This window comes from Pempheris klunzingeri, chromosome 11 (genome assembly GCF_042242105.1).
Source record: "Pempheris klunzingeri isolate RE-2024b chromosome 11, fPemKlu1.hap1, whole genome shotgun sequence".
NCBI classification, from domain to species: Eukaryota; Metazoa; Chordata; class Actinopteri; order Acropomatiformes; family Pempheridae; genus Pempheris; species Pempheris klunzingeri.
This window is the reverse complement of record NC_092022.1, coordinates 24,921,266-24,946,313: the sequence shown is the minus strand read 5'-3', so window position 1 is coordinate 24,946,313 and position 25,048 is coordinate 24,921,266. Positions and strand designations below refer to the sequence as shown.

Below are 25,048 nucleotides of genomic sequence, written 5' to 3'. Positions count from 1 at the left end.
GTGGTGCCCACGTGTGTGTTTTATTTCATACCTGGATCATATTCTACAGGTACAGTCATTGAAACTGCAGTGACAGGTGTATAATGTTGCTGGTATGATGTCAACATGGCATCACAGATCTATTTTTGCTGTGAAGATGTCAGAGATTTGACAGGCAAGATGTTGAATCTCTAGATAAGCCAACCCTCTACCTGGGCTGTGTGGCTGCTCCAAAGTAAATCCAACAGGTTCCACGATGCAAAAGCTGCTCAAGCAGGCAACATTTCCTCTGCAGTGTCACATGAGGAGCAACATCCTGAGGAGAGAAAAGCTCTTAGTTTAAGCAGAAACATCTTGTAACTTGTAAAGACATCGAATGGCTCCATCACACAGTCCTCACTCAGTGAATATGTGAATGGAAAACTCACTGCTGTCTTACCTGCTGTCATGTCATGTGGAAGCTTTCCTCTCTAATCACACTCTCCTTTATCGTGAAATATTGAGAAGAGTGACATCATTTAATCAATCATTCCATGTACACTCTGCTGTACATACAAGTACAAGATGGATGAAGAGAGTAGAAAACATACCTGTCTGGGATTGACTGCATCGCTTATTGTGTCTGTAATCAAACGTAACCAATGATTAAAACCTTAATGAACAACTTCAGTGACAGACATTATTATCATCCACCAACAATGGTAATGTTCAGACTACGGAAACATAAATCATACCTTTGTTTAGAGATCCTCGCTCTTCCATGTCTCTTCCATTTTTCAGTTTTTCTTTCTTCTTCTTTCTTACTTTCTTCCTCCTCAGAATAAAAAGCAGAACACCAGCAGCACCAACAGCACTGACAACAGCAACAGCAATCGAAAGTCCTGTCATGTTTGAACCTTGTTCTCCACATTCAGCATCCATTGAAACAGTTCCTGGTTTTTCCAGCAGAAGATTCAATGATTCACATCTGGAGGGACAGAGGGAGATTTTGTACAGGAACATTTGTAGGATCCCATGAACTCACTGCTGTTGGAAGAACTGAGGAGTCTAATGTGAAGCTGCACTTACTGTGTGTGCTGCTGACAAGATGTAAATGTCCCATCTGAAAAGGTTCCAGCAGTGCAGTCAGAGCAGTCAGTGTCCTCTGAGGCTGTTCCTGCACAAACACAAATGAGATCTATTTAAAGGGGGCAGCAGGTGCATATTATGAAGGGATCACAGTGTTAGGTGACTTCTAGGTGTGACTCCAAACAGTCATGTGTTTAACCACTCATTCAAAGGACCACAACTGACCGCAGAGACTCTTTCTTTTTTCTACTTGTGCCGACATGACATCTCTACATGGAGATCTTTTCTTACCACGGACAACCTTCCCCTTACTGGATGCAACCATTTCTCCTCTGAAGATTGAAATGATCAACAAGTTGATTGACTGAGACCCAAAAGAGCCTGAAGAAAGTTTCATTTGACTCCACATTCCCAAACCTGCAGCCTTCTGGACCAGGACTGAACTCTGACTAAAACATTTCACACTTCAGAGTTTGATATCGTCCATAACCTAATCATTTATATGGCTCATCATTTCCTAGAAATTTGACTCTTTATGTTAATTGGTTGCTTTTCTTTTCAGTTTGTTTAGTATTCATTTTCTGTCATTTCTGTCATTCCCTCTCTCTGCTGAGCTCAGTGACTTAGCAGACTCGTTTTCCAGCTCGATTTCACTGATGCACTGACATGCCTCAAAACCACCACCATCGTGCCCATCCCTAAGCTGAAAACTGTGAGCAGCTTGAATGACTACAGGCTGATGGCACTCACACCAGTGATTGCGAAATGCTTTGAAAGGTTAATCATGGCTCACATCAAACGCACCATCCCTGCCACACTGGACCAGCACCAGTTCGCCAATTCGAGCCAACAGGTCAACTGAGGACGCCATCAGCACCGTCCTGCACACGGCCCTGGAGCATCTGGAGAAACCCAACACCTATGCCAGGCTGCGCTTCCTGGACTTCAGTTCGGCCTTTAACACAGTCATCCCCAGCGCCTTGGTCTCTAAACTGCACAACCTCGGCCTAAACTCCACCATCTGCAACTGGACACTGGACTTCCTCACTAACTGCCCCCAGTCTGTCAGGTTGGGGAATCACACATCCTCCTCCATCACCCTAAACACCGGTGTGCCCCAAGGATGTGTCTTGAGCCCCCTCCTCTTTGCCCTCTTCACCCACAACTGTCAGCCTGTCCACGCAACTAACACCATCATCAAGTTCGCGGACGACACAACGGTTGTGGGGCTGATCTCCAACAACGACGAGACAGCATACAGGAGCGAGGTACAAAACCTGACAATCTGGTGCTCCACCAACAATCTCATCCTGAACAGTAAAAAGACCAAGGAGATTGTGGTGGACTTGAGGAGGTCCAGGAGGACGGCCACTGCTCCTATGACCATCAACGGAGAGGCTGTGGAGAGAGTCCCCACCTTTAAGTTTCTGGGGGTTCACATCACCGAGGACCTCTCCTGGAGCGCACACACCTCCCATGTCACCAGCAGAGCACAACAACGCCTCTATATCCTGAGGAAACTGAGGAAGGCTGGTCTATCACGGAACCTCCTCACCAACTTCTACCGGTGCACGGTGGAGAGCATCCTGACGTACTGTATCACAGCGTGGTATGCAGGATGCCACAAGAGGGAGCAGAAGGCACTGCAGAGGGTCATCAAAGCGGCACAGAGGATCACCGGGTCTGATCTACCTGCCGTCAGTCAACTCTTCGAGACCCGATGTCAGAGCAGGGCCGTGTTGACACTCACAACACGTTCTGATTCAGATTGAGATCCTTCATGTCAGATTCCCTGAACTTTGGTATTCTCATCTAAACCTCACAACATATTTACAACATAATCTAAAGGTCGGCACGATAACACCAACCTTTTTGCCTGATGTATTGTCCTGGTAGACAGCTTGTGTGTTTCTGTGCTGCTGCACAGCCGTCCTCTGTAGGGTCCATACAGTAGAATCCTTCCAGTGGTTCACAGACTGTATCTGATGTTCTCGTACATGACGTCTTTATCTTCAGGCCAGAGCCTGTCAGCACACACAGAGGTTAATATGGAATATGGAGAACTTTTATTCTGTTTAAGCAACGTGCTACATTTCTTTCTGACCATTCGGTTTCATGTCATTATTTGGAAATGTGAAACAATCGTTTCAATTTCTGAATTCAAGGGAAAACATCTGCATATACAGCATTGATCTGACAGGGTGAAGAAGTGATTGTGGCAGGAAAAGGAGAGATGGATGGAAGGTGTCAGTGAGATCAGTTAAATCATTATTAGTCCCATTCATACAACCTCTCTACTCATGAATATGAACATGTTCTAACAGGACATTACCTGCATCAGATGTTGTGCAAGTTAAACATTGTCTACGACCAGTAGGCTGATTCATGAAGGTTCCCTCGGTGCAGGGAACACAGGAGCTGCTTCTGAACGCCGTGCAATCTGTTTTAACTCGGCTTCCTGTTGAACAGAAAACAACATAATGTTTCTATTGAATGAAAATGCAGAGGAGCCCTGAGGCACTGCCTGCTTCCTTTCAGCAGCCATGTCAGAAATACTGCAGAGCTCCATGGGGCACTTGTGACCTCCAGCAATGGTTGTGTCTGTTCTATTTTGAGTGAATCTGGACAGAAAACACACTGATGATCTATTACACATGATACAAACGATCAGATTCTGATGAATGATCAATATCTGCATCCCTGGTTTGCCAACTCTTTGGATTTTGGGATCCCTGCACATGGAAGCCTTGTTGGCACCTGGCAGATCTTTAAAACACTTCATGTGTTACTATCAGAGTGAAATATCCCTTTAACATTCAGTTTAATCTTACCAGGGGGACACATAGGACAGCAGTTCTTGTCTATCTGGTACTCTGAATGATGGCATGTGAAGGTTTGACCTCTGATGACAGTCATCATAAGAATCTGTGAAGAGTAACAGAAGGTTTTTGTCTCACTCAGTGATCTTGATGCTTTCTGACAACAAAATGTTTCTGTTTTGACACATTGTAATTTCAATATGGCTTAAAAATGATATCTCTGTTTTTAGGCTCTGCTGTGAATCTACATTTTCTCACCCTACAGGTAAACAAACACTAATTATAACAACTAAAATGCTACTAAAAATACTAAATACTATATTATAACTTATGTGTTTGCTGCAGTACTCAGATCTTTTTCTAAAGTAAAAGTTGTAACACAACAGGATGGAAACACTGTTACAAGTAAAAGTCCTGCTTTAAAAAGCACAAGTCCAACAGTGTTAGCATATTTTAAGTACAGGTGAAAGTGTACTTCTTATAAAGTATTTCAGAATATCATCTATAGTAATTATTAAAATAATAAATGATTGTCCATCAGCAGCAATCTTCCTGATGCACAGGGATGACAGTTCAGGTGCTGGAGCGTGAGTGCAGCAGCAGATCGTCTGTCAGACTTTCATGTTGTTGGCTGTGGTTTGTCTGTTCAGTTCTGTTCTTGTGCTGCTTGTTGGAACATTTCTGTGTTCTTTTTTATTTTATTGTTTATTATCTTATGTTGAGCAATGCAGATGTAACACATGAACAAACATCCAGTGTGAGGTTTATTATAATAATTATAAAGGACTTAAATTCATTGTGGTTAAATATGTGCAGTTTTATTTTGAAATGTCACTGAACGCACGTAAGGAAGTGGCAGGTAAACTCCAAGGTAATGACGGTGAGGAGGAGGGGGAGAGAAACAAGTGATGAAGAAGTAAAGAGAAACGGAAGAGTAAAAAGGAGTTCAGCTGCAGTTGGAACAACAACAAGGTTCAGTAATTGTTGGTGTAAAAGAAGTTCTGTGGTAATTATGAAGCAAACTAACGTGACTTCTTTGTGTTGTAGTTTCTATTTAGTTGGTTTATGACCTGCATTCACAGTGAAGGACATCAGACCACCAGTCCTGGCTTTCACTGATATCCACTGGTGCTGATCTCCCTTTGCAGCAGTCACTGACACCTTCCATCCATCTCTCCTTTTCCTGCCACAGTCACTTCTTCACCCTGTCAGATCAATGCCGTGTGTGCAGATGGTTTCCCTTGAATTCAGAAATTAAAACGATTGTTTCACATTTTCAAATAATGACATGAAACCGAATGGTCAGAAAGAAATGTAGCACGTTGCTTAAACAGAATAAAAGTTCTCCATATTCCATATTAACCTCTGTGTGTGCTGACAGGCTCTTGAAGATAAAGACGTCATGTACGAGAACATCAGATACAGTCTGTGAACCACTGGAAGGATTCTACTGTGAGGACCCTCTGCAGTACTGACGTGTTGCTCTGCAGTACTGATGTGTTGCTCTGCAGTACTGACGTGTTGCTCTGCAGTACTGACGTGTTGCTCTGCAGTACTGTTGGGGCTAGGCTAGTGGGCCCAAGTGCAGCACAGACTGAGGCAGATAGTGCAGTATTAGGCACTTTATTTTGGAGAAAGGTCAGGGAGCAGAATGCTCCCACACAATTAACAAGGAAAAACAATGTCCGACACACCACAGTCCTCTGCTGAACCTGTGAACATCTCACATGCTCTCTCTTTGGGATCACTTTCTTAGCCTCCTTCAGAGCCGGTGTAGTGGGAAGCTCTTTGTGACACATGTGACAGTTTCAACAACCCACTGGTTCCTTCTTTGGCAGTGAGATTTGTTTCAAACATTTGGAGAGCAGAAGAGGACCAGGCAGGTGGAGACTAAGGTGAGTGGGGGTTACTGCTGGTGAGGAAGTGAGCGGACTGGAGAGGCAGGCTGGGCAGGAAGACTGGAGACAGAGGAAGGAGTCAGGCCTTGTGTTTGAACAGGGAAGCAGGGATGAGCAGTATTCTTAGGCAGAATAGTCCTACAGGGAGAAAAGGCTGCAGCAGAGAGTCCACCATGTGACAGCCAGGTGGAGTCTGTTTAAAGGCTGCACTGATCTCCACTCCTGTAATGAGACACAAGTAGACAGAGAGAGACACCCACACAGCCAAGGAGGAGGTGGAGGGAGGGTGGAGGGAGTGACAACTACAGTCATTTAATTAATCTCTCAGGAAATATGTTGGTGTGCAGGACTCTGCAATGATTCAGTGATGATGAAGTAGCTTGACACATGATCTGAGTACAGAGTTAAATCTAACATTTCCAGCACTGCAGTGGTGAGCACGAGTCCCTCTGTCCCAGTTAGACATTTTATTTTGAAGGGCTCGTGTCATGCGCAGTGTCAGTCTGCTTCGTGCGTATATTGCTTCAGTCAGGTATGTCTTATTTCTTAATTATTTCTTATTTCCTTCCTTTATTTCTTATTTCTTAATCCGTGTGAAACATTGTTGAAGCTGTGTGTGGGTGTGTGGGAGGACAGAAGGGACTTTTTAGACCTCTCCTGAGCAGAATGTAGAAAGTGAAAGTCTGAGTTTAAAACTTTCAACAACAGGCCGTTCGAGGGTCACTCCTTGGTTTGAAGGTTAAAGAGCAACTTGCAGATTAATTTTGGACATTTTATTCTTAACCGTGTCTAAAAATGACTCTTTGAAAGAGTAATGCAGAGTTTAATGTGTTTAATAGGACTCAAGAGCAGAAATTAATTTTCCACAGAGCTCCTTTGAACTTCGTTCTTTTTAACGTCTCGTCAGACTTCACATGAAGAAGTGTCTGTCTGCTGCTGTAGGTGAGTCAGTGTATCAGTGTGTATCAGTGTGTACAGTGTGTATTAGTGTGTATCAGTGTGTATCAGTGTGTACAGTGTGTATTAGTGTGTATCAGTGTGTATTAGTGTGTATCAGTGTGTATTAGTGTGTATCAGTGTGTATCAGTGTGTATTAGTGTGTGTCAGTGTGTATCAGTGTGTGTGTGTTTCCTGTAGGTTTCTCCTCACCACACACCATCATGGTAAACTAATGTTTGCAGGTTGGACTCTGAACAGCTCAGCAGAAGGAGAGCTGCTCTCTGTGGTGCCTTCACTGCCTCACCGGGATCAAACACTCCTGTGGCGCTCATATTAGACCGGAGGATCATATTAGACCGGAGGATCATATTAGACCGGAGGATCATGTTCCCGGTGAGTGAAAACTTCCCAAAGTTTTGGATGTAAGACTGAAAGTACACACGGACCCCCCCCCCGTTCACCCAAAGGCGCTGTGTGTGTTTTCAGTTACTTGTGTGTGCTTTTTGTTACCAGAAGTGAGGTTCTCACTGTTGCTAACTTCTAAATTTGTCAGTACAATGATGTCAGTAGTGAGAAGCAGGAGACGTAGTAACTGTTGTCAGGTCTCTCTGGACGTTTCTCAACATGTGTTTTTGTGGACTTGTGAAACTTCGTCACTCGCAGCTCAAGAACTGATCCAGTTTAAAGTAGGCAAAGAGCCAAGAGTTTAAATGCCCGGATGTGATTTTATCCCGCACATTTTAACGGGAGGAGGCTCGTGTGAACTTCTGATAGTTACGTATCCCAGAATGCTTTTCGCACCAGCCAGTAGAAACAGCATATTACAGTTTTTATTTTGAAAACACTACAGTTGTTATGTTACAGGATGTAGTTTTAAGACTTTTATCCGAGTTCATAGTTTTTAAATTTCAAATCTATGCACGATTTAACAACATACACCCTACTTGAACATTTAAAAGAAAAGTTTTAAATGTTAGTGTGGTTTTTAAAGCGGAAACAAACAAAGCAATGTTGTGTTTAATATCATATATATTCACATAGGGCCAGGTTGGTTTGGATAGCTTTTTTCCCTTAATAAATGAAATCATCATTTAAAAACTGCTTTTTGTGTTTACTCAGGTTATCTATGTCTGATATTAAAATTGGTTTGATGATCTGAAACATGTAAGTGTGACAATAAAGCAAAAACAGAAGAAATCTGTAAGGGGGCAAATACTTTTTCACACCACTGTATATATTTTTTCGTAAATGCATATCTTAATTGCGATAACCGGAGTAGATACGTATTGATAGCTGAGATGAAATTTGAAGTATTTAGTTCTATAAACTTGAAACAATAGACAGAAGTTCAAAACTGACCTGATTTAACTTTGGAAAACAATTTACAATTTACAATGAGGTCTGTGAATGTGGACAAATGAATGTCAGGTACTAAATTCACTGTGTCAGATCAAAGTCCATCATATAAATCATGTGCTGATAACACTGTGTGAGTCACACCAGTTTGATCTGAAGTGTCCTTAGCTGAAAACATTATTCTGCACACCTGTTATTAAATGTGTTTAGCCAAGACGACCCAGAATATGTTCTGGTCCAATCATTTGATCCTGAAATGTCTCTAGAGAAACAAAAGGGGAGCATTATTCACATCTTGTGTTTACTGACCTCGTCTGTGGACACTGTGGAGTCAAATGGTTTGCAGTATAGCACAGTCCACACTGAGCTTCCTGCAGAGACCAGATATGTGGAACATCATGTGAATGAGAAACCTGTTTGCTCAGCAGTTAGTATCATCTCCTCATATGTTTTCTTTTTTTCCAGGTTTTTCCAGTTTCCAGGTGAGATGACTTCTTCTGCCCATGAAAACTGATCCGACCGTATAAAATGATGTCGGCACGAAAAGCTGCAGCTGCAGCATTGCTGGTAAAATAACTGTAATAATGTCAAGTCATAATAATGTTATTACAGCAAGATATTGTTTGCTAAGCAGCATCTCAGTCATCATAATACTCCTCCAACATTTCTGTCTGGAAGCACCTGCCCCGTGCTTACCGTGCAGTCAAACCCCACTGCGGCTAAGCAGGGTCATTAGACAGAACCAGAGCCAGACCGGGTCCAAACAGCTCCTGACCCGCTGTCCAGAGTCAGGCTGTGAGCCATCACTTAGACACCACTGGATCTGTATGGGATCCACTAACCAACAGGTTCAACTAAAGAACACAGAAATGTTCCAACAAGCAGCACAAGAACAGACCTGAACAGACAAACCACAGCCAACAACATGAAAGTCTGACAGACGATCTGCTGCTGCACTCACGCTCCAGCACCTGAACTGTCATCCCTGTGCATCAGGAAGATTGCTGCTGATGGACAATCATTTATTATTTTAATAATTACTATAGATGATATTCTGAAATACTTTATAAGAAGTACACTTTCACCTGTACTTAAAATATGCTAACACTGTTGGACTTGTGCTTTTTAAAGCAGGACTTTTACTTGTAACAGTGTTTCCATCCTGTTGTGTTACAACTTTTACTTTAGAAAAAGATCTGAGTACTGCAGCAAACACATAAGTTATAATATAGTATTTAGTATTTTTTAGTAGCATTTTAGTTGTTATAATTAGTGTTTGTTTACCTGTAGGGTGAGAAAATGTAGATTCACAGCAGAGCCTAAAAACAGAGATATCATTTTTAAGCCATATTGAAATTACAATGTGTCAAAACAGAAACATTTTGTTGTCAAAAAGCATCAAGATCACTGAGTGAGACAAAAACCTTCTGTTACTCTTCACAGATACTTATGATGACTGTCATCGGAGGTCAAACCTTCACATGCCATCATTCAGAGTACCAGATAGGGGACGAATGCTGTCCTATGTGTCCCCCTGGTAAGATTAAACTGAATGTTAAAGGGATATTTCACTCTGATAGTAACATATGGAGTGTTTTAAAGATCTGCCAGGTGCCAACAAGGCTTCCATGTGCAGATCAGTGGAGCCACTCCCATTGTTGGTGCGGTTTATATTCACAAGTGAAATGTGTCTGACTGGAGTTCAACAGGAAAAGAACAAGCTGGAAAATCCAGAACTTTATTTACTCAGTTGCCAGTTTATAAAGTCCTTTCTAAAACGGCTTCAAAGAAGTGAGCATGAGAACCTCCAAGAAGCTAGAATTGATTGTAGGGCTGTTGCTTTAGGCTGGAGACAGAAAAAGGGCAGAAACACCCGTCAACAAGAGACTCTGCTCCCTTTAGAACTGCACGTACAGCTGATCTTTATCAGGAACATCATCAATGGATAACGTTAAGATCAAAATCAAAAGAGTTGGCAAACCTGGGATGCAGATATTGATCATTCATCAGAATCTGATCGTTTGTATGATGTGTAATAGATCATCAGTGTGTTTTCTGTCCAGATTCACTCAAAATAGAACAGACACAACCATTGCTGGAGGTCACAAGTGCCCCATGGAGCTCTGCAGTATTTCTGACATGGCTGCTGAAAGGAAGCAGGCAGTGCTTCAGGGCTCCTCTGCCTCTTGCGTGTCCCCTGGTTGTACGTTAGCTTCAGTTAGGTGTACCTAATACACCTAACTGAGTGTAATCCTCTCTAAAAATGATTGGCTGCATCTGGAGGTAGTAATAAGAATGCCACTGCAGTAGACAGCAGTGCATGTCACTTTGCACAGCTGACAAAATGTGCTTCACCCTCAAGACGATACATTTTCATTCAATAGAAACATTATGTTGTTTTCTGTTCAACAGGAAGCCGAGTTAAAACAGATTGCACGATGTTCATAAACAGAACCTGTGTTCCCTGCACCGAGGGAACCTTCATGAATCAGCCTACTGGTCGTACACAATGTTTAACTTGCACAACCTCTGATGCAGGTAATGTCCTGTTAGAACATGTTCATATTCATGAGTACAGAGGTTGTATGAATGGGACTAATAATGATTTAACTGATCTCACTGACACCTTCCATCCATCTCTCCTTTTCCTGCCACAATCACCTCTTCACCCTGTCAGATCAATGCTGTATATGCAGATGTTTTCCCTTGAATTCAGAAATTAAAACGATTGTTTCACATTTTCAAATAATGACATAAAACCGAATGGTCAGAAAGAAATGTAGCACGTTGCTTAAACAGAATAAAAGTTCTCCATATTCCATATTAACCTCTGTGTGCTGACAGGCTCTGGCCTGAAGATAAAGACGTCATGTACGAGAACATCAGATACAGTCTGTGAACCACTGGAAGGATTCTACTGTATGGACCCTACAGAGGACGGCTGTGCAGCAGCACAGAAACACACAAGCTGTCTACCAGGACAATACATCAGGCAAAACGGTTGGTGTTATCGTGCCGACCTTTAGATTATTACGGACACAGACCCACTGAATAAATGCTAGGTCATTTATAAATGCCTCTAAAATATTGATTAAATGATGATTGATAAGGAACATAAATAATCATAATTAATAAAGAACTACTAAACAAACTGAAAAGAAAAGCAACCAATTAACATAAAGAGTCAAATTTCTAGGAAATGATGAGCCACATGAATGATTAGGTTATGGACGATATCAAACTCTGAAGTGTGAAATGTTTTAGTCAGCGTTCAGTCCTGGTCCAGAAGGCTGCAGGTTTGGGAATGTGGAGTCAAATAAAACTTTCTTCAGGCTCTTTTGGGTCTCAGTCAATCTAACACTATTGATATATATATTAAATTTTCATATGTCTGTGCATATGTATGTATATATGTATGTGTGTGTTTTTTTTTTGTCTATATTTTAGTATTTCTATATTTTAATATTTTAGACCGGGCGTACCAACGCAATTTCGTTGTATGCTGTTAAGTTGTACAATGACAATAAAACCTCTTATGTCTTATGTCTTAACACTGTGATCCCTTCATAATATGCACCTGCTGCCCCCTTTAAATAGATCTCATTTGTGTTTGTGCAGGAACAGCCTCAGAGGACACTGACTGCTCTGACTGCACTGCTGGAACCTTTTCAGATGGGACATTTACATCTTGTCTGCAGCACACACAGTAAGTGCAGCTTCACATTAGACTCCTCAGTTCTTCCAACAGCAGTGAGTTCATGGGATCCTACAAATGTTCCTGTACAAAATCTCCCTCTGTCCCTCCAGATGTGAATCATTGAATCTTCCGCTGGAAAAACCAGGAACTGTTTCAATGGATGCTGAATGTGGAGAACAAAGTTCAAACATGACAGGACTTGTGATTGCTGTTGTTGGTGTTGTTGGTGTTGTTGGTGCTGCTGGTGTTCTGCTTTTTCTGAGGAGGAAGAAAGGAAGAAAGAAGAAGAGAGAAAAATGTAAAAATGGAAGAGACATGGAAGAGAGAGGATCTCTAAACGAAGGTATGATTTATGTTTCCGTAGTCTGAACATTACCATTGTTGGTGGATGATAATAATGTCTGTCACTGAAGTTGTTCATTAAGGTTTTAATCATTGGTTACGTTTGATTACAGACACAATAAGCGATGCAGTCAATCCCAGACAGGTATGTTTTCTACTCTCTTCATCCATCTTGTACTTGTATGTACAGCAGAGTGTACATGGAATGATTGATTAAATGATGTCACTCTTCTCAATATTTCACGATAAAGGAGAGTGTGATTAGAGAGGAAAGCTTCCACATGACATGACAGCAGGTAAGACAGCAGTGAGTTTTCCATTCACATATTCACTGAGTGAGGACTGTGTGATGGAGCCATTCGATGTCTTTACAAGTTACAAGATGTTTCTGCTTAAACTAAGAGCTTTTCTCTCCTCAGGATGTTGCTCCTCATGTGACACTGCAGAGGAAATGTTGCCTGCTTGAGCAGCTTTTGCATCGTGGAACCTGTTGGATTTACTTTGGAGCAGCCACACAGCCCAGGTAGAGGGTTGGCTCATCTAGAAATTCAACATCTTCACAGCAAAAATAGATCTGTGATGCCATGTTGACATCATACCAGCAACATTATACACCTGTCACTGCAGTTTCAATGACTGTACCTGCAGAATATGATCCAGGTATGAAATAAAACACACACGTGGGCACCACAAGCTGCCTGAGCACCAGACGCTGCCTGCATGGGTGCCGCACTCGTTGGAGACGCAGCAGTTCAGAGAGTTAGTGATCATACACAGATGGACGCTGGCAGGGAGGCCCAGGTCTAACGGACAAGACCACCTCCTTTTATGCCAATGGGCACTGACTCCAGACCTGCTCACAACTGCTAACAAGACAATGACAGCTTAATTCCACCGTGTTAACAAAGCTGTTAACCTGTGATGAAAACCTCTCTGTACAATAATGGATGCACAGAACTGTGACAGCAGCCTAAGTGGGACTTCTAACCACAGATCTCCAGCAGGGGTCTCCCCCCCTCATGGGACCTGGTGTATAGCTGCATCCATAGCTATAGCTGTGTGTGTCACATGTTTTACAGCCTATTTTTTTCTCTTTTTTTCATAACAGTAACCCTCTGTGCTCTGTGAGCAAGGCAAATGAGATCACCAGTGATTGCTCTCTACTGGTCATGTTGTAGAATGAATGCATTAACACATTAACACATCGTGTCTTTTTGTACTTGTGCACTGACATTCTTGTATTTTATTGTTCAAATGTATGTTGTTGTTCCCCACTCTGGGACAACGGCTGTAAATGAACATGCTTGTTCACTTTTTATACTGATGTTCATAAATGTTTAATACATTGGCCAACATTCCCTCATCAAACTCCTGCAGCATCTAATGTTCAGCATATGGACTTGTTTTCTGTAAATGGGTTGAAATTGTATCCTTCTGCTGTCTGTTAATCAATGTGTTGGTGTTAGTTAATACTAATACTAACACTATTGATTAGACATGAGGCCCAGACTAACAGAGAGGAACAGCAGCAGTGCTTCAGACCTTCACATCATGATGGGAAACATCTGGCTGTTGCCTGATCAGCTGATTGGCTCTTATGAGCACAAACATGAGGTTTTGTAGAGAATCCTTATTTTCTGTACAATCGTAATATTAGTGCTGGATGTTATTGTTTATTATCTTATGTTGAGCAATGCAGATGTAACACATGAACAAACATCCAGTGTGAGGTTTATTATTATTATTATTATATTATTTACCTAATTATTTATTATTAAGTGTTAGCTGCAGTCAGTCCCCGCCCCTCTCTGACGTTGCTCCAGTAGCTGTTGCCAGAACTTAACGAACGCCTGACGCCCTTTTTTTAGGGTATTTCCACAGCTAGTTAGCCGTTAGCTGCTAACGCTGTGTAGCATAATTGTTAGCATTTCCCCACAAAATTGAGCGAATGTGTTCAAAACCCGTCGAAACAACGCGATAGCAGGCGTTAGCATGCTGTCGACGTTGGTTGTGTTCGGTAAGTTAACCAGTAGCGAGGAAGTAGCCCAGGAAGTGACAGGGCTAAGCTAATGCTAACTTAGCTACATGTCCGTTGATGCCACACTGAACCTGCTGCTTGTTTGTTCAGGCTGTGTTGCTGCGTTCGCGGTCTCGGGGCAGGGCTGCCGCCACAAGGAGTACAGGACACGGAGCGGGGACTGCTGCCCGATGTGCCACGAAGGTACAACACCGTCCTCCGACAGCTGCGACACACTGTCGCGCCTCAGCTAACAGTAGTGTATGAGGACCAGCCCTGCCTCCATTTTAACAAACACTAACTGAGCCAACTCTTTCTGGACAGGAGTTCAGACACAGCATGTACCAGGCTGGACCTCATACTGTACAGACAAACTTATAGGTAGCCCTTTATTACGGTTTAAAACAGCCAAAGACTGTGGTATCGGTCCTCTGGCTTGATGTGTCAGTCAGCGGGGGCCCTCTGTGGGCTACATGCTGTCGGTACTGGTGCGTTCAGGAACTAAACGAAAGGTGGACGCTGAATGAATGAGTGTCGCATTGAAGTGATGCCAGAAAAGCAGAAGTTAAAAATAAACTTGTGAGACATTAAACTGCGTAGCATCAAGGCTCACACATATTCACACCACATACAGAGAGCATGAACTAAAAAAAACACTTCTGTTAGTAAAACGTCTGTTAGTAAGACGCCACTCTGTCTCCTTTATTGTTTTGAGAAGCAGATAGATAGAATATACCAGACTGACTTCTGCTATCTGTAATGCACAAACCACAACAGCAAATCAGAAAAGGTTACGTACTTTATTTATCCAAGAAGCATTTAAAAAAAGAGATGTTAGACTCAGTTTGTGGCTCCTCTGACCTTTTTAAAGAATAAGGACACAGGGACAAGTTTGTTATTTTTCATAACAGTGTGGGTGGTTTGCTGCTTGGATGATATTTTAACTGAATGAGGTGTGTGGTATCGATCAGATGATACTGATTGAGAATTCCGACACCTGATCCAGGTCAACAAGCAGTTCTGTGGGGGACATTTGACTAGTAAGGGGACACTTTAGTTAAGGCATTTCAGAATTACTGTGAATTAAAACGAGTGGTGAGACTGGGGGAATCCCTACCGATCAAGCACACAGACTGATAGAGTCTGTGTGGAAGCTTCTTGATTAGGTCCTCACTTGGGCACTGTGCCATTCACTGATTCTGCACAGCGTGTGACCCTGTGATTGGCTGGCGCCTCTCCTCGCCTCCAAGTCAGCTGGGATTGGCTCCAGGTATCAAGACAATGGATGGATGGACATGAAAACGAATGGTGAGTTTAAACATAATAAAAGTTCTCCATATTCCATATTAACCTCTGTGTGTGCTGACAGGCTCTTGAAGATAAAGACGTCATGTACGAGAACATCAGATACAGTCTGTGAACCACTGGAAGGATTCTACTGTGAGGACCCTACAGAGGACGGCTGTGCAGCAGCACAGAAACACACGAGCAAGGAAGTTATACAGGAAGTTATGCAGTTATTCAGCTATCAAGCATCACACATTTGAATGCAGACCTAAACTGTGCACTGGAAGCTGTACGATGAATGCCATAAGAGTTTAAAGTAAGTGGCAGGAGAAATACATTTTACACCATTTGGCAGCCATTCTTAGATCGTCTTGCCCAACCAGGTGGACACTCTAACATGCCCACAGTGGTCCACTCACCTCGACCTTGAAACCTTGTTGGATTGTGATGCTGTAGTGATCTAGCATTGTATTTTGCTGCCCTTTGTACGCCCAGTTCTGTTTTTGCTTTTGTATTCCTTGTTTTCCTTAAAAAAACCCCAATAAATATACGGTTCTGTAACACTGTAAAATATTACCAGGGTTTCACAATATTTAACTGTAATTGTGGGGGGTGAGGTTGTACTCCTGTCACTGGTGTGGAAGCGGTGTGCCTGCGTCAGCCACGGGGGGGGTGTTTCATTCATCAATATCACCTGTTGTTGCTTGTAGTCCAGGTTCTTTTGTGTTTGCTACGGAGAGGGGTGAGTAGGGTCTGCTTTGGCTGTCTGTGCATAGGACACATGAGCAAAGACTGTAGAAGGCGACTGTCATGCAAAGTGTGTGGATCTAAACATCCAAGCATGCTTCACATTCATCTGAAGGACAAGGGAATCGAAATGAGTCAGGCAACCTTTGATACAGCCATGACCAGCGCTGTGGTAGCGGTTCAGAGCAGTGGTCTTACTGGGGCCGGTGAGCTAGATTGCAAACTATCCATTGTTCCAGTTAAAGTCAAGTCTAAAAGGGGTCATAAAATTGTGGAAACTTATGCCTTTTTGGACCAAGGAAGTTCAGCATCCTTCTGTACAACAAGCTTGATGAATAGGTTGGACATTACAGGAAGAGGAACTAGGATTTTGCTTCGCACTATGGGCCAAGAAAAGGTTGTGGATAGTAGTACTGTGTCAGATTTGGAGGTATCTGGTCTGGATGGCGACTTTTACTGTGAGCTGCCAGATGTTTTTGTACAAAAGAAAATGCCTGTGACTAGGAGTAACATCCCACGGCAGCAGGTCATTGTACAGATGGCCATATTTGTATGAGGTACGTTTGCCAGAGATTGATTCTAACGTGGAACTTCTGATTGGTTTGAGCTCTGGAACCCATGAAAGTGATTCCGAGTCAGGATGGAGGACCATATGCCATTCAGACAGTATTGGGATGGACTGTTAATGGACCACTCAGTGATGGTGGACAGGACTGTGAAAATCCTCAAGTCACTGTAAACAGAATCTCAGTTGTGAAGCTGGATGAGTTGTGGAAGCAACAGTTTCAGATGGATTTTCCAGAGTGCTGTCAGGATGAACAGCCAGGCCTGTCAAGAGAAGATCATAAGTTCCTTGAAATGGTTGAAAGCAGTATTGAATTGGTAGATGGTCACTACAGCATTTCTCTGCCTTTAAAGAAAAAGAAGGTGAGCATGCCCGATAACCGCAAGTTAGCAGAACAACGTGCTTATAGTCTGAAAAGCAGGTTCCAGAGGGACGCCATATTCCATGCTGACTATGCTGCTTTCATGAGTGACATCATATCTTGTGGTTATGCTGAAAAGGTGCCTAATAAAGACCTGGCACATAGCTCCGACAAAGCATGGTATATTCCACATCATGGCATATATAATTCGAAGAAGAAGAGCAGAGCCATTTGTGCCACAGGCGGCTTTCAGCTGAAGAAGTGGTTGAGCAACAGCCGCAATGTGTTGTCTGCAATCCCTGAAGAGGAGAGAGCTAAGGAAGTAAAAGAGCTGGATCTGGACTATGACACACTTCCTGTGGAAAGAGCATTGGGCGTGCAATGGTGTGTTCAATCCGATGCATTTAAGTTCAGGATAACTCTTCAAGATCAACCTTTGACACGCAGAGGCATCCTGTCCATGGTCAGTTCAATCTATGACCCGCTTGGTGTGTTGGTACCAGTGGTGTTGAAAGCCAAGCTAATTTTGCAGGAGCTGTGCAGAGCGGGTTTAGGGTGGGATGACATGATACCTGAACCTGTTGCCACAGAGTGGACAAGATGGATACAGCAGCTCCATCTGCTGGAGGACTTCAAAAAGGATGATCTGTATGCTACTCGCCGATGGAAACAGGTACAATACATGGCTGACCTGTTCTGGAAAAGATGGACTAAAGAATACTTACCACAGCTCCAGGAACGTCAGAAGTGGACCAGAGTCAAGCGTAACTTCATACCTGGAGACACTGTGCTCATTGTGGATGACTCTGCACCTCGGAAGTCTTGGGTCATGGGGAGGATTGTTGAAGCTGTCCCAGATAAGAAAGGACTGGTGCGACAGGTGAGGATCAAGACCAAGACAAGTTTTTTGGACAGGCCTATCACGAAGATCTGTCTCCTCCTGGAGGCAGCGAAGTCCTGATGAACACTTGTGACTCTTTGACATGACTGAACTTTGACATGACCTTTGAGTGACGATGACTATCTCACTCCTGACTGACTGCATCCAGGTGAGGTCCAGCCTGAGGAAGCTGACATACACTGGAGAAAGGACATTGAAAATTGGACTTTCATTGTGATCATGTGTTTGATTTGTATGCCAGTTTTGGACTAATGTTCAGGCATGTAATTATTTTGATATAATAATTAGGGGCCGGAATGTGGGGGGTGAGGTTGTACTCCTGTCACTGGTGTGGAAGCGGTGTGCCTGCGTCAGCCACGGGGGGTGTGTTTCATTCATCAATATCACCTGTTGTTGCTTGTAGTCCAGGTTCTTTTGTGTTTGCTACGGAGAGGGGTGAGTAGGGTGGCGCTATTCTCCGTTGACCGCAACAAGTGTCTCATTTTCAATCACTTCAAGTAAGTCAATCTGTGCATGTGTGTGTGTCAATAAACCGCACAAAGAAGTTCTGGAGTGATGATTCTTTGACGAAGCGTGTCGGACGGACCACCCTTTCTTAGCCCTCAGCGGCTAATCATTGTTTGGTTAGCTGCGCCACATGGAATATGGAGAACTTTTATTCTGTTTAAACTCACCATTCGTTTTCATGTCCATCCATCCATTGTCTGTACCTGGAGCCAATCCCAGCTGACTTGGAGTCGCCAGCCAATCACAGGGTCACACGCTGCCCTGCAGATTAGGGGAATAACGCTGCTGGATCGGTATTTATGTTCGGACCTCCGACTTTCATTCTTGATTAATGAAAACATTCTTGGCAAATGCTTTCACTTTCGTCCGTCTTGCACCGGTTTTTATGTCATTATTTGGAAATCTGAATTCATGGGACACCATCTGCACACACGGCATTGATCTGACAGGGTGAAGAAGTGACTGTGGCAGGAAAAGGAGAGATGGATGGAAGGTGTCAGTGACTGCTGCAAAGGGAGATCAGCACCAGTGGATATCAGTGAAAGCCAGGACTGGTGGTCTGATGTCCTTCACTGTGAATGCAGGTCATAAACCAACTAAATAGAAACTACAACACAAAGAAGTCACGTTAGTTTGCTTCATAATTACCACAGAACTTCTTTTACACCAACAATTACTGAACCTTGTTGTTGTTCCAACTGCAGCTGAACTCCTTTTTACTCTTCCGTTTCTCTTTACTTCTTCATCACTTGTTTCTCTCCCCCTGCTCCTCACCGTCATCACCTTGGAGTTTACCTGCCACTTCGTTACGTGCGTTCAGTGACATTTCAAAATAAAACTTCCTTTATCACAGGAAATGGGCACATAAAACACATTTCAAAATAAAAGATAAAATAAGATCAACTTTATTGATTCCTACGGAAATTACTTTGCCAGAGTACAATACAAAAGTTAGTGTGCTGTTAAAGAGTTCTATATTTGTTTATACTGTTCTGTAGTCCTGTTGTAGTTTATTTCTACTTTATTTCCTCACTGTACAGAGAGAGTCAAGCTTCACCGAGTCAAATTCCTTGTTTGCCTATTCAGACTTGGCCAATAAAGTTGATTTGATTTGATTTGATTTGGTTAAATACAAAGTGTTACAAAGTGAAAACCAGAGAAACAGTGCCTAACAAATGTGGCCCTGTGATTGGCTGGCGACTAGTTCAGGGTGGACCCTGTCTCTCGCACAAAGTCAGCTGGGATTGGCTCCAGCTCCCCTGAGACCCTGACGGATAAGCGGTATAAATAATGGATGGAGAGCACATTAATGAACATCAGTATAAAAAGTGAGCAAGCATGTTCATACAGCCGTTGTCCCAGAGTGGGGAACAACAAGAGACATTTGAAGTGACAACAATAAAATACAAGAATGTCAGTGCACAAGTACAAAAAGACACGATGTGTTAATGCATTCATTCTACAACATGACAGGTTGTGAGCAATCACTGGTGATCTCATTGACCTTAAGTCTAATAAGCATTTAACACACTTGCATACTCTAGGGTTACTGTTGAGAAAAAAATAGGCTGTAAAACATGTGACACACACAGCTATAGCTATGGATGCAGCTATACACCAGGTCCCATGAGGGGGGGAGACCCCTGCTGGAGATCTGTGGTTAGAAGTCCCACTTAGGCTGCTGTCACAGTTCTGTGCATCCATTATTGTACAGAGAGGTTTTCATCACAGGTTAACAGCTTTGTTAACACGGTGGAATTAAGCTGTCATTGTCTTGTTAGCAGTTGTGAGCAGGTCTGGAGTCAGTGCCCATTGGCATAAAAGGAGGTTGTCTTGTCCGTTAGACCTGGGCCTCCCTGCCAGCGTCCATCTGTGTATGATCACTAACTCTCTGAACTGCTGCGTCTCCAACGAGTGCGGCACCCATGCAGGCAGCGTCTGGTGCTCAGGCAGCTTGTGGTGCCCACGTGTGTGTTTTATTTCATACCTGGATCGTATTCTACAGGTACAGTCATTGAAACTGCAGTGACAGGTGTATAATGTTGCTGGTATGATGTCAACATGGCATCACAGATCTATTTTTGCTGTGGAGATGTTGAATTTCTAGATGAGCCAACCCTCTATCTGGGCTGTGTGGCTGCTCTAAAGTAAATCCAACAGGTTCCACGATGCAAAAGCTGTTCAAGCAGGCAACATTTCCTCTGCAGTGTCACATGAGGAGCAACATCCTGAGGAGAGAAAAGCTCTTAGTTTAAGCAGAAACATCTTGTAACTTGTAAAGACATCGAATGGCTCCATCACACAGTCCTCACTCAGTGAATATGTGAATGGAAAACTCACTGCTGTCTTACCTGCTGTCATGTCATGTGGAAGCTTTCCTCTCTAATCACACTCTCCTTTATCGTGAAATATTGAGAAGAGTGACATCATTTAATCAATCATTCCATGTACACTCTGCTGTACATACAAGTACAAGATGGATGAAGAGAGTAGAAAACATACCTGTCTGGGATTGACTGCATCGCTTGTTGTGTCTGTAATCAAACGTAACCAATGATTAAAACCTTAATGAACAACTTCAGTGACAGACATTATTATCATCCACCAACAATGGTAATGTTCAGACTACGGAAACATAAATCATACCTTGGATTAGAGATCCTCGCTCTTCCATGTCTCTTCGATTTTTCAATTTTTCTTTCTTCTTCTTTCTTACTTTCTTCCTCAGAATAAAAAGCAGAACACCAGCAGCACCAACAACACCAACACCACCAACAACACCACCAATCACAGGTCCTGTCATGTTTGAACCTTGTTCTCCACATTCAGCATCCATTGAAACAGTTCCTGGTTTTTCCAGCAGAAGATTCAATGATTCACATCTGGAGGGACAGAGGGAGATTTTGTACAGGAACATTTGTAGGATCCCATGAACTCACTGCTGTTGGAAGAACTGAGGAGTCTAATGTGAAGCTGCACTTACTGTGTGTGCTGCTGACAAGATGTAAATGTCCCATCTGAAAAGGTTCCAGCAGTGCAGTCAGAGCAGTCAGTGTCCTCTGAGGCTGATCCTGCACAAACACAAATGAGATCTATTTAAAGGGGGCAGCAGGTGCATATTATGAAGGGATCACAGTGTTAGGTGACTTCTAGGTGTGACTCCAAACAGTCATGTGTTTAACCACTCATTCAAAGGACCACAACTGACCGCAGAGACTCTTTCTTTTTTCTACTTGTGCCGACATGACATCTCTACATGGAGATCTTTTCTTACCACGGACAACCTTCCCCTTACTGGATGCAACCATTTCTCCTCTGAAGATTGAAATGACCAACAAGTTGATTGACTGAGACCCAAAAGAGCCTGAAGAAAGTTTCATTTGACTCCACATTCCCAAACCTGCAGCCTTCTGGACCAGGACTGAACTCTGACTAAAACATTTCACACTTCAGAGTTTGATATCGTCCATAACCTAATCATTCATGTGGCTCAATGATTTCCTAGAAATTTGACTCTTTATGTTAATTGGTTGCTTTTCTTTTCAGTTTGTTTAGTAGTTCTTTATTAATTATGATTATTTATGTTCCTTATCAATCATCATTTAATCAATATTTTAGAGGCATTTATAAATGACCTAGCATTTATTCAGTGGGTCTGTGTCCGTGTGTTCCTATAAGGTAGAAGTAAGATGCTGTCATGGCTCCTCGGCTGGATCTCTCTCAGCTGAGCTCAGTGACTTAGCGGACTCGTTTTCCAGCTCGATTTCACTGATGCACTGACATGGACTCACATGGACTCACATGGACTCACATGGACTCAGAGACACTCACAACACGTTCTGAATGTCAGATTGAGATCCTTCATGTCAAACCTCACAACATATTTACAACATAATCTAAAGGTCGGCACGATAACACCAACCTTTTTGCCTGATGTATTGTCCTGGCAGACAGCTTGTGTGTTTCTGTGCTGCTGCACAGCCGTCCTCTGTAGGGTCCATACAGTAGAATCCTTCCAGTGGTTCACAGACTGTATCTGATGTTCTCGTACATGACGTCTTTATCTTCAGGCCAGAGCCTGTCAGCACACACAGAGGTTAATATGGAATATGGAGAACTTTTATTCTGTTTAAGCAACGTGCTACATTTCTTTCTGACCATTCGGTTTTATGTCATTATTTGAAAATGTGAAACAATCGTTTTAATTTCTGAATTCAAGGGAAAACATCTGCACATACAGCATTGATCTGACAGGGTGAAGAGGTGATTGTGGCAGGAAAAGGAGAGATGGATGGAAGGTGTCAGTGAGATCAGTTAAATCATTATTAGTCCCATTCATACATCCTCTCTACTCATGAATATGAACATGTTATAACAGGACATTACCTGTATTACAGGTTCTGCAAGTTAAACATTGTCTACGACCAGTAGGCTGATTCATGAAGGTTCCCTCGGTGCAGGGAACACAGGTTCTGTTTATGGTCCTCGTGCAATCTGTTTTAACTCGGCTTCCTGTTGAACAGAAATCAACATAATGTTTCTACTGAATGAAAATGTATCGTCTTGAGGGTGAAGCACATTTTGTCAGCTGTGCAAAGTGACATGCACTGCTGTCTACTGCAGTGGCATTCTTATTACTACCTCCAGATGCAGCCAGTCATTTTTAGAGAGGATTACACTCAGTTAGGTGTATTAGGTACACCTAACTGAAGCTAACGTAGACTACAACCAGGGCCATGCAAGAGGCAGAGGAGCCCTGAGGCACTGCCTGCTTCCTTTCAGCAGCCATGTCAGAAATACTGCAGAGCTCCATGGGGCACTTGTGACCTCCAGCTATGGTTGTGTCTGTTCTATTTTGAGTGAATCTGGACAGAAAACACACTGATGATCTATTACACATGATACAAACGATCAGATTCTGATAAATGATCAATATCTGCATCCCAGGTTTGCCAACTCTTTTGATTTTGATCTTAACGTTATCCACTGATGATGTTCCTGATCAAGATCAGCTGTACGTGCAGTTCTAAAGGGAGCAGAGTCTCTTGTTGACGGGTGTTTCTGCCCTTTTTCTGTCTCCAGCCTAAAGCAACAGCCCTACAATCAATTCTAGCTTCTTGGAGGTTCTCATGCTCACTTCTTTGAAGCCGTTTTAGAAAGGACTTTATAAACTGGCAACTGAGTAAATAAAGTCCTGGATTTTCCAGCTTGTTCTTTTCCTGTTGAACTCCAGTCAGACACATTTCACTTGTGAATATAAACCGCACCAACAATGGGAGTGGCTCCACTGATCTGCACATGGAAGCCTTGTTGGCACCTGGCAGATCTTTAAAACACTCCATGTGTTACTATCAGAGTGAAATATCCCTTTAACATTCAGTTTAATCTTACCAGGGGGACACATAGGACAGCAGTTCTTGTCTATCTGGTACTCTGAGCGATGGCATGTGAAGGTTTGACCTCCGATGACAGTCATCATAAGAATCTGTGAAGAGTAACAGAAGGTTTTTGTCTCACTCAGTGATCTTGATGCTTTTTGACAACAAAATGTTTCTGTTTTGACACATTGTAATTTCAATATGGCTTAAAAATGATATCTCTGTTTTTAGGCTCTGCTGTGAATCTACATTTTCTCACCCTACAGGTAAACAAACACTAATTATAACAACTAAAATGCTACTAACCAACATTGCTTTGTTTGTTTCCGCTTTAAAAACCACACTAACTAACACACAGCGCCTTTGGGTGAACCCAAAGATGCCATGTGTGCTTTCAGTCTTACATGCAAAACTTCGGGAAGTTTTTACTCACCGGGAACATGATGCTCCGGACTAATATGATCCTCCGGACTAATATGATCCTCCGGTCTAATATGATCCTCCGGTCTAATATGATCCTCCGGTCTAATATGATCCTCCGGACTAACATGATGCTCCGGACTAATATGATCCTCCGGTCTAATATGATCCTCCGGTCTTATATGATCCTCTGGTCTAATATGATCCTCCGGTCTAATATGATCCTCCGGCCTTATATGATCCTCTGGTCTAATATGATCCTCCGGTCTAATATGATCCTCCGGTCTAATATGATTCTCCGGTCTAATATGATCCTCTGGTCTAATATGATCCTCCGGTCTAATATGATCCTCTGGTCTAATATGATCCTCTGGTCTAATATGATCCTCCGGTCTAATATGATCCTCTGGTCTAATATGATCCTCCGGTCTAATATGATCCTCCGGTCTAATATGATCCTCTGGTCTAATATGATCCTCTGGTCTAATATGAGCGCCACAGGAGTGTTTGATCACGGTGAGGCAGTGAAGGCACCACAGAGAGCAGCTCTCCTTCTGCTGAGCTGTTCAGAGTCCAACCTGCAAACATTAGTTTACCATGATGGTGTGTGGTGAGGAGAAACCTACAGAAAACACACACACACACACAGTGATCCACACTGATACACACTGACAGACTGACACACCTACAGCAGCAGACAGACACGTGTTCATGTTAACCCTGACAAGACGTGAAGAAGAAAATGAATTTCTGCCCTTGAGTCCTGT

General features: G+C 42.8%; 3 protein-coding genes and 2 long non-coding RNA genes across 7 annotated transcripts in view; 2 read left to right on the top strand and 3 right to left on the bottom strand.

Moving 5' to 3' along the window:
- Positions 1-143: 143 nt before the first annotated feature.
- Positions 144-811, bottom strand: LOC139209434 (uncharacterized). Its single transcript, XR_011585216.1, has 4 exons — positions 714-811; positions 570-601; positions 419-463; positions 144-295 (listed from the first exon to the last, which is right to left on the bottom strand). It is a non-coding gene; the product is annotated as an uncharacterized lncRNA (long non-coding RNA).
- Positions 812-858: 47 nt separating this feature from the next.
- Positions 859-25,048, bottom strand: part of LOC139209339 (tumor necrosis factor receptor superfamily member 14-like) — a gene marked incomplete at its 3' end in the record, with an annotated part of 34,712 nt that continues 10,522 nt past the window's right edge. The window contains exons 3-7 of the mRNA XM_070838988.1: positions 3,879-3,972; positions 3,380-3,505; positions 2,916-3,071; positions 1,048-1,135; positions 859-946 (exon numbers count right to left, since the gene is read on the bottom strand). Coding sequence (XP_070695089.1) covers positions 859-946; positions 1,048-1,135; positions 2,916-3,071; positions 3,380-3,505; positions 3,879-3,972 — 552 coding nt within the window. The remainder of the gene's footprint in view (positions 947-1,047; positions 1,136-2,915; positions 3,072-3,379; positions 3,506-3,878; positions 3,973-25,048) is intronic.
- LOC139209431 (tumor necrosis factor receptor superfamily member 14-like) lies at positions 6,189-13,418 on the top strand. 3 transcript variants are annotated; one of them, XM_070839140.1, is made up of 11 exons: positions 6,189-6,296; positions 6,604-6,706; positions 8,542-8,626; positions 9,503-9,596; positions 10,472-10,597; positions 10,904-11,059; positions 11,678-11,765; positions 11,867-12,099; positions 12,212-12,243; positions 12,350-12,394; positions 12,518-13,418. In XM_070839140.1, the coding sequence occupies exons 3-10, from the start codon at positions 8,588-8,590 to the stop codon at positions 12,386-12,388; spliced, it is 807 nt and encodes a 268-aa protein (XP_070695241.1). In that variant the 5' UTR covers positions 6,189-6,296; positions 6,604-6,706; positions 8,542-8,587; the 3' UTR covers positions 12,389-12,394; positions 12,518-13,418. The 3 variants fall into 3 exon arrangements, with proteins under 3 accessions (XP_070695241.1, XP_070695240.1, XP_070695243.1); XM_070839139.1 differs by lacking the exon at positions 6,189-6,296 and adding an exon at positions 6,946-7,096 and having other exon boundaries at positions 6,640-6,706; positions 8,525-8,626; XM_070839142.1 differs by lacking the exons at positions 6,189-6,296; positions 6,604-6,706; positions 8,542-8,626 and adding an exon at positions 8,965-9,132.
- Positions 13,738-15,942, top strand: LOC139209435 (uncharacterized). Its single transcript, XR_011585217.1, has 3 exons — positions 13,738-14,115; positions 14,227-14,319; positions 15,485-15,942. It is a non-coding gene; the product is annotated as an uncharacterized lncRNA (long non-coding RNA).
- On the bottom strand, positions 20,021-24,330 carry LOC139209428 (tumor necrosis factor receptor superfamily member 14-like). The gene is made up of 9 exons (XM_070839135.1): positions 24,295-24,330; positions 23,875-23,968; positions 22,870-22,995; positions 22,406-22,561; positions 21,467-21,554; positions 21,130-21,365; positions 20,986-21,017; positions 20,835-20,879; positions 20,021-20,711 (listed from the first exon to the last, which is right to left on the bottom strand). The coding sequence occupies exons 1-8, from the start codon at positions 24,301-24,303 to the stop codon at positions 20,841-20,843; spliced, it is 780 nt and encodes a 259-aa protein (XP_070695236.1). The 5' UTR covers positions 24,304-24,330; the 3' UTR covers positions 20,021-20,711; positions 20,835-20,840.

Excerpts from the sequence above, each read along its gene's own strand:
- LOC139209431 (XM_070839140.1), top strand. The coding sequence starts at position 8,588 with ATGATGTCGGCACGAAAAGCTGCAGCTGCAGCATTGCTG. Across the intron at positions 9,597-10,471 it reads CTGTCCTATGTGTCCCCCTG|GAAGCCGAGTTAAAACAGAT; the intron begins GTAAGATTAAAC and ends TCTGTTCAACAG. Across the intron at positions 12,100-12,211 it reads GAGAGGATCTCTAAACGAAG|ACACAATAAGCGATGCAGTC; the intron begins GTATGATTTATG and ends GTTTGATTACAG.
- LOC139209428 (XM_070839135.1), bottom strand. Across the intron at positions 22,996-23,874 it reads CTGTCCTATGTGTCCCCCTG|GAAGCCGAGTTAAAACAGAT; the intron begins GTAAGATTAAAC and ends TCTGTTCAACAG. Across the intron at positions 21,018-21,129 it reads GCGAGGATCTCTAATCCAAG|ACACAACAAGCGATGCAGTC; the intron begins GTATGATTTATG and ends GTTTGATTACAG.